A 14,098-nucleotide genomic window follows, 5' to 3' on the forward strand; every position below is an offset into this window, starting at 1 on the left:
GTCTTCTATGAAGGTTTGATAGAATTCTGCACTAAACCCGTCTGGACCTGGGCTCTTTTTGGTTGGGAGACCTTTAATGACTACTTCTATTTCCTTAGGAGTTATGGGGTTGTTTAACTGGTTTATCTGTTCCTGATTTAACTTCAGTACCTGGTATCTGTCTAGGAAATTGTCCATTTCCTGCAGATTTTCAAGTTTTGTTGAATATAGGCTTTTATAGTAAGATCTGATGATTTTTTGAATTTCCTCTGAATCTGTAGTTATGTCTCCCTTTTCATTTCTGATTTTGTTAATTTGGACACACTCTCTGGGTCCTCTAGTTAGTCTGGCTAAGGATTTATCTATCTTGTTGATTTTCTCAAAGAACCAACTTTTGGTTCTGTTGATTCTTTCTATGGTCCTTTTTGTTTCTACTTGGTTGATTTCAGGTCTGAGTTTGATTATTTCCTGCCTTCTACTCCTCCTGGTTTTATTTGCTTCTTTTTGTTCTAGAGCTTTTAGGTGTGCTGTCAAGCTGCTGACATATGCTCTCTCCTGTTTCTTTCTGCAGGCACTCAGCGCTATGAGTTTTCCTCTTAGCACAGCTTTCATTGTGTCCCATAAGTTTGGGTATGTTGTACCTTCATTTTCATTAAATTCTAAAAAGTTTTTAATTTCTTTCTTTATTTCTTCCTTGACTAGGTTATCATTGAGTAGAGCATTGTTCAATTTCCACGTATATGTGGGCATTCTTCCCTTATTGTTATTGAAGACCAGTTTTAGGCCGTGGTGGTCTGATAGCACGCATGGGATTATTTCTATCTTTCTGTACCTGTTGAGGCCCGTTTTTTGACCAACTATATGGTCAATTTTGGAGAAAGTACCATGAGGAGCTGAGAAGAAGGTATATCCTTTTGCTTTAGGATAGAATGTTCTATAAATATCCGTTAAGTCCATTTGGCTCATGACTTCTCTTAGTCTGTCTACGTCTCTGTTTAATTTCTGTTTCCATGATCTGTCCATTGATGAGAGTGGGGTGTTGAAATCTCCCACTATTATTGTGTGAGGTGCAATGTGTGTTTTGAGCTTTAGTAAGGTTTCTTTTACGTATGTAGGTGCCCTTGTATTTGGGGCATAGATATTTAGGGTTGAGAGTTCATCTTGGTGGATTTTTCCTTTGATGAATATGAAGTGTCCTTCCTTATCTTTTTTGATGACTTTTAATTGAAAATTGATTTTATTTGATATTAGAATGGCTACTCCAGCTTGCTTCTTCTGACCATTTGCTTGGAAAGTTGTTTTCCAGCCTTTCACTTTGAGGTAGTGTCTGTCTTTGTCTCTGAGGTGTGTTTCCTATAGGCAGCAGAATGCAGGGTCCTCGTTGCATATCCAGTTTGTTAATCTATATCTTTTTATTGGGGAGTTGAGGCCATTGATGTTGAGAGATATTAAGGAATAGTAATTATTGCTTCCTGTTATATTCATATTTGGATGTGAGGTTATGTTTGTGTGCTTTTCTTCTCTTTGTTTTGTTGCCAAGACGATTAGTTTCTTGCTTCTTCTAGGGTGTAGCTTGCCTCCTTATGTTGGGCTTTACCATTTATTATCCTTTGTAGTGCTGGATTTGTAGAAAGATATTGTGTAAATTTGTTTTTGTCATGGAATATCTTGGTTTCTCCATCTATGTTAATTGAGAGTTTTGCAGGATACAGTAACCTGGGCTGGCATTTGTGTTCTCTTAGGGTCTGTATGACATCAGTCCAGGATCTTCTGGCCTTCATAGTTTCTGGCGAAAAGTCTGGTGTGATTCTGATAGGTCTGCCTTTATATGTTACTTGACCTTTTTCCCTTACTGCTTTTAATATTCTTTCTTTATTTTGTGCGTTTGGTGTTTTGACTATTATGTGACGGGAGGTGTTTCTTTTCTGGTCCAATCTATTTGGAGTTCTGTAGGCTTCTTGTATGCCTATGGGTATCTCTTTTTTTAGGTTAGGGAAGTTTTCTTCTATGATTTTGTTGAAGATATTTACTGGTCCTTTGAGCTGGGAGTCTTCACTCTCTTCTATACCTATTATCCTTAGGTTTGATCTTCTCATTGAGTCCTGGATTTCCTGTATGTTTTGGACCAGTAGCTTTTTCTGCTTTACATTATCTTTCACAGTTGAGTCAATGATTTCTATGGAATCTTCTGCTCCCGAGATTCTCTCTTCCATCTCTTGTATTCTGTTGGTGAAGCTTGTATCTACAGCTCCTTGTCTCTTCTTTTGGTTTTCTATATCCAGGGTTGTTTCCATGTATTCTTTCTTGATTGCTTCTCTTTCCATTTTTAATTCCTTCAACTGTTTGTTTGTGTTTTCCTGGAATTCTTTCAGGGATTTTTGCGATTCCTCTCTGTAGGCTTCTACTTGTTTATTAATGTTTTCCTGTGTTTCTCTAAGGGAGTTCTTCACGTGTTTCTTGAAGTCCTCCAGCATCATGATCAAATATGATTTTGAAACTAGATCTTGCTTTTCTGGTGTGTTTGGATATTCCATGTTTATTTTGGTGGGAGAATTGGGCTCCGATGATGCCATGTAGTCTTGGTTTCTGTTGCTTGGGTTCCTGCGCTTGCCTCTCGCCATCAGATTATCTCTAGTGTTGCTTTGTTCTGCTATTTCTGACAGTGGCTAGACTGTCCTATAAGCCTGTGTGTCAGGAGTGCTGTAGACCTGTTTTCTTTCAGCCTGTTATGGGGACAGAGTGTTCTGCTTTCGGGCGTGTAGTTTTTCCTCTCTACAGGTCTTCAGCTGTTCCTGTGGGCCTGTGTCTTGAGTTCACCAGGCAGGTCACTTGCAGCAGAAAAGTTGGTCTTACCTGTGGTCCCGAGGCTCAAGTTTGCTCTCGGGGTGCTGCCCACGAGCTCTCTGCGGCGGCAGCAACCAGGAAGATCTGCGCTGCCCTTTCCGGGAGCTTCCGTGCACTAGGGTTCCAGATGGCGTTTGGTGTTTTCCTCTGGCGTCCGAGATGTGTGTGCAGAGTGCAGTCTCTTCTGGTTTCCCAGGCGTGTCTGCCTCTCTGAAGGTTTAGCTCTCCCTCCCACGGGATTTGGGTGCAGAGAACTGTTTATCCGGTCTGTTTCCTTCAGGTTCCGGCGATGTCTCAGGCGCAGGAGTCCTGCCGCTCCTGGGCCCTCCCCTACAGGAACTCAGAGGCCTTATACAGTTTCCTCTGGGGCCAGGGATGTGGGCAGGGGTGGGCAGTGTTGGTGGTCTCCTCCGCTCTGCAGCCTCGGGAGTGCCCACCTGAGCAGGCGGTGAGGTCTCTCTCCCACGGGGTTTTGGACCCCATTTTTTAATAGGGTTATTTGTCTCCCTGCGGTCTAACTTCTTGAGTTCTTTGTATATTTTGGATATAAGCCCTCTATCTGTTGTAGGATTGGTAAAGATCTTTTCCCAATCTGTTGGTTGCCGATTTGTCCTAACCACAGTGTCCTTTGCCTTACAGAAGCTTTGCAGTTTTATGAGATCCCATTTGTTGATTCTTGATCTTAGAGCATAAGCCATTGGTGTTTTGTTCAGGAAATTTTTTCCAGTGCCCATGTGTTCGAGATGCTGCCCTAGTTTTTCTTCTATTAGTTTGAGTGTATCTGGTTTGATGTGGAGGTCCTTGATCCACTTGGACTTAAGCTTTGTACAGGGTGATAAGCATGGATCGATCTGCATTCTTCTACATGTTGACCTCCAGTTGAAGCAGCACCATTTGCTGAAAATGCTATCTTTTTTCCATTTGATGGTTTTGGCTACTTTGTCAAAAATCAAGTGCCCATAGGTGTGTGGGTTCTTTTCTGGGTCTTCAATTCTGTTCCATTGGTCTATCTGTCTGTCTCTATACCAATACCATGCAGTTTTTATCACTATTGCTCTGTAATACTGCTTGAGTTCAGGGATAGTGATTCCCCCTGAAGTCCTTTTATTGTTGAGGATAGTTTTAGCTATCCTGGGTTTTTTGTTATTCCAGATGAATTTGCAAATTGTTCTGTCTAACTCTTTGAAGAAATGGATTGGTATTTTGATGGGGATTGTATTGAATCTGTAGATCGCTTTTGGTAAAATGGCCATTTTTACTATATTAATGCTGCCAATCCATGAGCATGGGAGATCTTTCCATCTTCTGAGGTCTTCTTCAATTTCTTTCTTCAGAGTCTTGAAGTTCTTATTGTACAGATCTTTTACTTGCTTGGTTAAAGTCACACCGAGGTACTTTATATTATTTGGGTCTATTATGAAGGGTGTCGTTTCCCTAATTTCTTTCTCGGCTTGTTTCTCTTTTGTGTAGAGGAAGGCTACTGATTTATTTGAGTTAATTTTATGCCCAGCCACTTTGCTGAAGTTGTCTATCAGCTTTAGTAGTTCTCTGGTGGAACTTTTGGGATCACTTAAATATACTATCATATCATCTGCAAAATGTGATATTTTGACTTCTTCTTTTCCGGTCTGTATCCCCTTGACCTCCTTTTGTTGTCTGACTGCTCTGGCTAGAACTTCAAGAACTATATTGAATAAGTAGGGAGAGATTGGGCAAACTTGTCTAGTCCCTGATTTTAGTGGGATTGCTTCAAGTTTCTCTCCATTTAGCTTAATGTTAGCAACTGGTTTGCTGTATATGGCTTTTACTATGTTTAGGTATGGGCCTTGAATTCCTATTCTTTCCAGGACTTTTATCATGAAGGGGTGTTGAATTTTGTCAAATGCTTTCTCAGCATCTAATGAAATGATCATGTGGTTTTGTTCTTTCAGTTTGTTTATATAATGGATCGCGTTGATGGTTTTCCGTATATTAAACCATCCCTGCATGCCTGGGATGAAGCCTACTTGATCATGGTGGATGATTGTTTTGATGTGCTCTTGGATTCGGTTTGCCAGAATTTTATTGAGTATTTTTGCGTCGATATTCATAAGGGAAATTGGTCTGAAGTTCTCTTTCTTTGTTGGGTCTTTGTGTGGTTTAGGTATAAGAGTAATTGTGGCTTCATAGAAGGAATTCGGTAGTGCTCCATCTGTTTCAATTTTGTGGAATAGTTTGGATAATATTGGTATGAGGTCTTCTATGAAGGTCTGATAGAGTTGTGCACGAAACCCGTCTGGACCTGGGCTCTTTTTGGTTGGGAGACCTTTAATGACTGCTTCTATTTCCTTAGGAGTTATGGGGTTGTTTAACTGGTTTATCTGTTCCTGATTTAACTTCGGTACCTGGTATCTGTCTCGGAAATTATCCATTTCCTGCAGATTTTCAAGTTTTGTTGAATATAGGCTTTTATAGTAAGATCTGATGATTTTTTGAATTTCCTCTGAATCTGTAGTTATGTCTCCCTTTTCTTTTCTGATTTTGTTAATTTGGACACACTCTCTGGGTCCTCTAGTTAGTCTGGCTAAGGATTTATCTATCTTGTTGATTTTCTCAAAGAACCAACTTTTGGTTCTGTTGATTCTTTCTATGGTCCTTTTTGTTTCTACTTGGTTGATTTCAGGTCTGAGTTTGATTATTTCCTGCCTTCTACTCCTCCTGGGTGTATTTGCTTCTTTTTGTTCTAGAGCTTTTAGGTGTGCTGTCAAGCTGCTGACATATGCTCTTTCCTGTTTCTTTCTGCAGGCACTCAGAGCTATGAGTTTTCCTCTTAGCACAGCTTTCATTGTGTCCCATAAGTTTGGGTATGTTGTACCTTCATTTTCATTAAATTCTAAAAAGTCTTTTATTTCTTTTTTTATTTCTTCCTTGATCAGGTTATCATTGAGTAGAGCATTGTTCAACTTCCACGTATATGTGGACATTCTTCCCTTCTTGTTATTGAAGACCAGCTTTAGGCCGTGGTGGTCTGATAGCACGCATGGGATTATTTCTATCTTTCTGTACCTGTTGAGGCCCGTTTTATGACCAATTATATGGTCAATTTTGGAGAAAGTACCATGAGGAGCTGAGAAGAAGGTATATCCTTTTGCTTTAGGGTAGAATGTTCTATAAATATCTGTTAAGTCCATTTCGCTCATGACTTCTCTTAGTCTGTCTATGTCTCTGTTTAATTTCTGTTTCCATGACCTGTCCATTGATGAGAGTGGGGTGTTGAAATCTCCTACTATTATTGTGTGAGGTGCAATGTGTGTTTTGAGCTTTAGTAAGGTTTCTTTTATGTATGTAGGTGCCCTTGTATTTGGGGCATAGATATTTAGGATTGAGAGTTCATCTTGGTGGATTTTTCCTTTGATGAATATGAAGTGTCCTTCCTTATCTTTTTTGATGACTTTTAGTTAAAAATTGATTTTATTTGATATTAGAATGGCTACTCCGAGCTTGGGATCTCTTACAGCTCTGCTTACAGCAGCTGTTTGGTCTCTCCTCCCGCAATGGCCTAAGCCACAGACCAAACCTACAGGGTATCCAGTGTAAAGGCCACCGCGGTCCCACATCTGTCCCACATCCCCAGCCCTTCCTGGGGCTTCTGCCCATTTGCACTCTTAAAGGTGCAGAGTGTTTTAAGCTGCAGCTTAGCTTCATTAAGTGGTGACGTCAGTGGCTTTTGTCAGAAGGTGCATGTCAGGGCTATCAAGTTTCCCTGTAATGTGTCCGAATGTGTCCCCACTGACTAAAGAATGACTAAAAACAAAAAGTTAGAGGAGGGTGTGGAGTTTGAAAATACATTTGACCCACGTTTGCTGCTCTCATAGACGCTTATATTTCATAACATCACTGCGAGGATGCTGAGGGCAGCGGACTTCTAATCCTTCAGCTCCCTGGGTCTTTTTTTCCCCCCTCACGCATTTGCCTCTCTCTAGTCATCTAATCCCATCTGTTCTTAGAGGCGGCAGCGCTGTACGTTTCAAAGTTGTTTGGCAATTTCTCTACTTTATCAGTTGTCTCATTTTAACATGAAATCTAGGATGTGAAGCAGGAATTAATGAAGTTGGTGAGAGCAGCAGGATTTTCATCCTCTACCAGCTGGGAAGGAAAGAAAGGCCCACAGGCGCTCTCTTTTCAAGACATCGCCCTTCTTAAAGCTGTGCTGGCTGCCGGACTATACGACAGCGTGGGGAAGATTATGTGTACAAAGTCAGTGGACGTGACGGAAAAGCTGGCATGCATGGTGGAGACTGCCCAAGGCAAGGCACAAGTGCACCCGTCCTCTGTAAACCGTGATCTACAAACTTACGGGTGGCTCTTGTACCAGGAGAAGGTAAACGCTTTCTCAGATCCCTGCATACAGCGCTAGGCCTCCCTTCTGACACCGTCCGCTGCCTTGATGGTGTTCTCTTTCTCAAGTACAACCCTCACCTCTCTGCTCACTTGCTCAAGCAGAACACAAGATAGAAGGTTTCTCTCTGGCTAGTGCCCTTCTACTTGGAATTCAGACAGTTATAGCAAGTGACTTCGGCTAATCTGTGTGTTCCAAAGTATTTCACTAAAGTGGTTGTCTCAGAAAGCAGTGTGTTCCAATTCTAAATAAGGGGAATGTTGGGTAGAATAATGTGGTTATATAAATATATATTTTTTTATTAAATTTGTTAGGAAAATACATAATGAAAAATCGCTAAGTGAATTTTTTATATTTTTAGACTGTGAAGTTGTTCCCCCACTTTCTCTTTTGTAGGTGAGGTATGCCAGAGTCTATTTGAGAGAAACGACCCTTATAACGCCTTTCCCAGTTCTGCTCTTTGGAGGGGACATAGAAGTCCAGCACCGAGAGCGGCTTCTGTCTGTGGATGGCTGGATCTATTTTCAGGTATGCGGTCCAGATGACTTTATGAAAATTTTCAAATGCCTGTATCACTGAGTAGACTTTGAGGTTTCGACTGAAGTCTGCATGATCTTTTGCTGTGTGGCTTACTGAGAAAACTTCATCTTAAGTATATGGTTTTTATAATGTGAAGATCATGTTACTGTCACCGAACATTTTTATTAATAATCATTACAATTGCCCTGTGCCAGGAGTATCGACAGCAGTATCGATAACCCAGTAACCCAGTATCTCTGGGTTGTTCCAGATAGCTTCATTGTGACACGGTGTAGGTACTGGGAGGAATCAGCCCTCCCCAAGGCCTGAGGTCGGTTGGGAGTTATTTCCCAAATGCACACCTTTTCACTGTATTTGTTCAGCCCTTCCATACAAAAACCAAACACATTCGTAGTTTTTAAGACATGAAAAATTCGGGGTTGGGTATTTAGCTCAGTGGTAGAGCGCTTGCCTAGGAAGCGCAAGGCCCTGGGTTCGGTCCCCAGCTCCGAAAAAAAGAACCAAAAAAAAAAAAAAAAAAAAAAAAAGACATGAAAAATTCTTCTCTGGACAAGGTAAGCCAGGCTAGGCTAATTTGCAAAGGTAAGCTTTTTATTTTCCTCTGTAGCCCCGGCAACACTGACAGTGTAAAGACGTTCTCGTGCATACTGTTACTTATAGCTATGTGTCTAGAACCAGAGAATCGAATTATGTATTTTAAAAATGCAAATAAGTTGAAGTAATAGAGATTGTCTAAAAATTGGGTTGTAGTGATATTGGTAAGAACTCTACAAATTTACCAAAAAAAAAAAAATTGAAATTGAGCACTTAAAATGAGTATTGTTTTGTGATTTATAAATTATCCCTCAATAAAAGTGTTAAAAAGTGTTTCCTCCCAGCAAGGGTGGTAGCTCACACTTTTAATCCCAGCACCCAGGAGGCTGAGAGGTAGAGGCAGAAGGATCTCTGCATTCAAGACCAGCCTGGTCTACATAGTGAGCCCCTGGCGAGGCACAACCGCAGAGGGAGACCCTGTCTCAAACTACTCCCCTACCCCATCCCCCAAATCTCCCCCAGAAGTTTTTAGTTTTGCCCCAGGGTCATATACAAAGAGAAACAGAATCATTGGGACAAGTTGCTTTATTGTGGCAAGAGATACCAGACTTCCTGGGAAGCAGGAGGCCTGCATGGCTGAGCTCCCGTGGTTAACATGTTGTCTGCTCACACTCTCCCTGTTTTATGGTAACAACCCTGGTGTCCTAAGTGGATTAAACTGTGAGGTACTAAGATTGCTTTACGTAAACACATGCAAATGTCCTGATTAACTCTGCCTGATGTGTCTCCTCTCAACAGGCCCCAGTAAAGATAGCTGTTATTTTTAAGCAGCTAAGAGTTCTCATTGATTCTGTTTTAAGAAAAAAACTTGAAAATCCAAAGATGTCCCTTGAAAGTAAGTGTTTTATTGTGTTTTGGGTAAAAGAAGGTCTGTATTTGTACATTAGTACACAGTTCAAATATAGCATACAGGTGTATATTTAGATGAGGATAATATGCATATAAAGTATTAGTGTGTTGTATTTTTTATTTTATGTGATTTGGTGTTTTTTCTGCATGTATGTCTGTGTGAGGGCATTGGGTCCCCTAGAACTGGAGTTACTGACGGCTGTGAGCCGCCATGTAGGTGCTGGGAATTGAACCCTGCTCTTTTGAAAGAGCAGCCAGTGCTCTTAAGTCTAGAAGTTGTGATTTTAATATTAGAATGCCCTGTGACACACTGAAACCATACTTTTGATATAATTATTGATAAAATCTTGTTTTTGATAAAATCTACTTTTGCTAAATTCTATTCACTTGTACACAATTAGTGACTATTTGCACCTTATTCTCTTAAAATCTTTACTCCTGGTCTCTTTAACTTTACTTGTAAACTGTCCACTTCACAGACAAAAACAAATCAGCATAAGTTTTGCTACTTTGTCAGCTTGTCGTAGCTGTTTTCTCTGCTATGTTTCTTACAAATGCACAACAAGAAGTTGGTAAAAGTGCTTTAGCCTTCTACAGAGGCCTGAAATAAACCTGCGGCTTTTCAGATGCACGGTCCAGCACTGCCCTGGTGGGCACATCACCAGTCCTAACAAATGTGGAAATGACTCAAGGTTCAATGCCTGTTCTAGGCACACTAATTTCTCCAAAGAGACCTGTGATGGTCTTGTCTGTTGTATTTCTCTTCTCCCACGATGGCCTTTTTAAATGAATAACTATTGTAATAAACTCCTACGATGTCCCAGCCTTAGGAGTTAGTTGGACGAATCCTTGAGCTTTGATTTAATGTGCTCCTTGAAAGCTGTAGTTTCTATAAGCCAGTGGTTTTCTCTTGATTCAGGCCAAGTTTAGAACTATTATTTTCTAGTTGGTACTATAGTCTTTCCATGCTGTTGTATCATAAGCACTGAAGTGTGGCTTTTCTGCTTTAATAATGTTAAGAATTATCTGGGGATAGAGAGATGGCTCAATGGTTAAGAGCATTGACTGCTCTTCCAGAGGACCTGGGTTCAATTCCCAGCAATCACACGACAGTTCACAACTGTCTGTAACTCCAATTCCAGAGCAGCTGACACCTCACATAGATACACACGCTAGCAAAACACCAGTGCACATAAAACATAAGTCACTTGAAAAATATTTTTTAAAAAGAATTACCTATACATCCGATGTTTATTTTGACTTGGGAAGGAAGGTAACGTTTGTGATGTTTCTGGCTTTACTATAAAGACAGGTTGTGGTAGTGACTCACACAGAACTGTCTAAAGTTACCCCTGTGCTTTCTAGTGCTCTCTACTTTTCTTCAAATTCACTAACAGTCCTTTAGATGAGCGCAGCTCCACTGCCAACAAGAGCCTCCTCTCCCCTCCGACCTCCGCTTTGTCCTTGCTTTCTTCACTGCCTCTAGCTCCTCAGTACCTGAGTCGGCCAGCACAGGCCCAGGTCAAAGTCTCAGGACAACCACTTCAACTAGGGACACTGGGCCCTAGTGTAAGTGTAGAGTGTCTTGCAGTCTTGCAGCCCCACCCTGACAGCTCTCTGAAAAGTGGCTGTGAGAGTTACAGGAAGTCACAATTCCAGAGCTGTTTAAACAGGAGTAGTTGTTAATAAGCCCACCTTAGCAAGTAATGTCACCAGTTTGTGGATTCAGCTGTGGTTTGGTCCTCTTGTTGTGTAGATAACCCTGTCACGTCCCATTGACACCTCTCTGAGAGCATTTCCTTTTTAGAATGTTTGTTCCCTTGGTCCAGGCCTGGAACAAAACCACTGCCATCTTTGCCCATTTGGTAAAAATCCTGTCATGCTGCAAAACAGGAAAGAGTAAATAAAGCATCAGCCTGGTTCAGCTCAGTGAAAACAAATGAGGAACTTCTTGAAGGAATTTCTAAAGAACCAGTTATAGAAATAGCAGGCTAGGCTTCATAGTGCGCATCAGTAATCCCAGCACGTGGGAAGCTGAGGCAGGGGGGTTGTGGGTTCCAGCCCAGTGTGGACTACAAAACAAAACCCTGTGTAAAAAAAGAAAAGACAAAAAAAAAAAAAAAAACCCAAAAAACACTTATATCTCATTAATTTGGGCCTTTGTCTTTAAATACTCAAATATCAACTTCTTTTTACAAAGTGTTAACTTTAGTCAGCATAACTCTTATAGGGCAACCAATTTGACTTTTCTGAACATCTCTGGTAACACAGTATACATGTCTAGTGTTGGTTTGCACTCTAATTTAAGAAGACTTGTAATGAGATGCACCTCTGTTTGTACATATGTGTGTTAGAGAATTAGCCAGTGTTGCAATGTTTACAGGTGTTTTGATTTATTTATTTTTCATTCCCTCAGATGACAAGATTCTACAGATCATTACAGAATTGATAAAAACAGAGAATAACTGATGCTGGAATCCATGATTACCTGCTTCTACAGTTAAGATAAAGATACGGTCCTGAAATTATGTGAAGGTCGGCTATCCCATTACGTATTTCATTGCCTGAAGTGTTGGTACTAGCCATTAGCCTGAAGACGGGGGTGGGGAAAGCACATTCTATCAACCTGGACTTTTCTAGCTCCTTTGTAATGATGATGATGCTCAATGTATTTGCCATGACATTTACAATAAATTCTTTGGTATCAATCCTATTTCTCCATCTTTGTGTCACTAGGCCACGACCAGTGTCTGCTGTCTGAAGCGTACTGCTTTGCTTCCTGTGTGTAGTCCCAGTCAATAACAGGCCTTCATATCTGAAGAGTAAATTTAGAGTTTTGTGCTATTTCTTAGGGTTTCTGTTGCTATGAGAAAACACCATAAGCAAAAGCAACTTGAGGAGGGAGGAAAGGGTTTGTTTCAACTTATACTTAGCAAGACACAACATCATAGAGGGAAGTCAGGCTGGGCACCTGGAGGCAGGCACTGATGCGGAAGCCATGGAGTGGGGCTCCTTACTGACTTGCTCCTCAGGGCTTACTCAGCCTGCTTTCTTATAGGACCCAGGAGTGGCACCACCCGCACTGTCCCCTCCACGTTGATCACTAATTAAGAAAATGCTCCACCAGCTTCTCTACTGGCCAATCTTATGGAAACACTTTCTCACTGTGGTTCCCTTTACTCAGATAACTCTAGCTGTGTGGAGTTGACAGCTCATTACCCGATAAGAAGGTAATCTCTCAAACCAGCTAGTTTTCAGTTTCATGACAAAGAAATCATCAGGCCAGGCAGGCTTGGGAGGCAGAGGCAAGTAGATCTCTGTGAGCTCAAGGATAGCCTGGTCTACATAGTGAGTTCCAGGATAGCCAGAGCTACATGGTGAGACTCTGTCTGGAAAAACAACAACAAAAACAAAAAGGGAACTTCAGGAAGCACTTAATGCTTGATATTCAAAATGGCAATCTAAGCCGGGGCACTGGTTATAGATGCCACTTACTTCAGTGGTGTTCAGAAAACAAGGGGACAGGCTGCTAGCAGGTAGGCTGGAATGACTGACACTGCTCTCTGCCTTCAGCTAGCTACCTTACATGCTCTCATTCCACATTTGAACCTTTTGTTTTAAATTTCATGGGGTGAGGGTGTTGTGCATATGCACGAACCACAGTATGGATATAAAGATCTGAGGACAGCTTGTGGAACCTGGTTCTGTTCTTCAGTAATAGTGGGTCTAGGGACTGAATAGGACATTGGTTTGGCAGTGTCATGATTCCTTTGAGTCACCGTTGAAGGCTGTTAGTGTTCATTTGTGCACGGAGAGTTGGTAGCCTTGGGATGGCAGTGTTTGCCGTGTTTTGCTCTCACTCACCTTTGAAACTCTATTTGCATTACTTTGAGGGATTTTTCTCATTTCCCAACAACAAATTAATGAACTTCAAGTACATTTCTCTTTAGATCAAAAGTAGAAATCTTATTGAAATAAAGGATTAAGATAGGACCTAACACAATTACTTGAGTCTTACAATAGGTATGGTTTTAGCATTAGTGAATGAGTAAAGGACACTGTAAGGTTCACCTTGTGTTCAGAGGAAAGTAAGCTGAGTCCTTGGTAGCAGTCTCTAGTTCTAGGTGTGTGGTGGCCTTAGGGCAAAGGAATTAAGAGCAAGGCATCTGGGGATTGGGGATTTGGCTCAGTGGCAGAGCGCTTGCCTAGGAAGCGCAAGGCCCTGGGTTCGGTCCCCAGCTCTGAAAAAAAAAGAACCCAAAAAAAAAAAAAAGAGCAAGGCATCTGGTGTAGCTGTAGTTTGGAGTCTGGCTTGTACCACTAGCTACTTGGTCGGCATCAAGAGCTGGGCAACTTGGGACACGAGACCCAGAAGCAAAGGAGTCCTAGGTCTGCATGTAGTGCTTGGAGTTTGTATGTCAGGAGAGGGTCCCAAATGTTACCTGAACTCATGTGCCTATCACAACAACCTATAAGGTAGGTGTTAATGACACCATTTTATAAATGAGAAACAAGATAACTCACCAGAAAGCAAACACACTCGTAATAAGTGGCAGTCATACAGTACCAACCTTTAAATCTCTGAAATATAGTCATTGATAAGTGAAGTGCTAACTCACATTTGAGCTAGGGTTATCATATTAGTCTTTGACTCCAGATGACAGATACATAGAGAATTAGGTAGTCTCCAAAGGGGAGAGGAGAGAGATCATAGAAGTTGAAATATAGAACTCAATGCTATCACTTTTTTACTCAATTATCTTATGGGTAGCAGGGGTATGTTCTGTGGTGCTCTTGTGGAAGTCAGAGCCCTTCCTTTCCACCATGGGAGTCCCAAGGATCAAACAGGCCCCCCATCAACATGGCAAGACACACTTCAAATAAAAAACCAAGGTTCAGCAAAATAGCTGGGAA

The 14,098-nt window shown here is 41.3% G+C and overlaps 1 protein-coding gene across 2 annotated transcripts in view; it reads left to right on the top strand.

Annotated features, from left to right (window-relative positions):
- Nucleotides 1-11,897, top strand: part of Dhx29 (DExH-box helicase 29) — a 50,752-nt gene extending 38,855 nt beyond the window's left edge. The window contains exons 24-27 of one of the 2 annotated variants that reach the window (NM_001427514.1): nt 6,890-7,183; nt 7,598-7,729; nt 9,074-9,170; nt 11,601-11,897. In NM_001427514.1, the coding sequence (NP_001414443.1) occupies nt 6,890-7,183; nt 7,598-7,729; nt 9,074-9,170; nt 11,601-11,653 (576 nt within the window). In that variant the 3' untranslated portion in view covers nt 11,654-11,897. The remainder of the gene's footprint in view (nt 1-6,889; nt 7,184-7,597; nt 7,730-9,073; nt 9,171-11,600) is intronic. The other variant, XM_006231950.5, reaches the window with a different exon arrangement.
- The last annotated feature ends 2,201 nt before the right edge of the window (nt 11,898-14,098 follow it).

The sequence above is a fragment of the Rattus norvegicus genome, chromosome 2, assembly GCF_036323735.1.
Source record: "Rattus norvegicus strain BN/NHsdMcwi chromosome 2, GRCr8, whole genome shotgun sequence".
Classification (NCBI taxonomy): domain Eukaryota; kingdom Metazoa; phylum Chordata; class Mammalia; order Rodentia; family Muridae; genus Rattus; species Rattus norvegicus.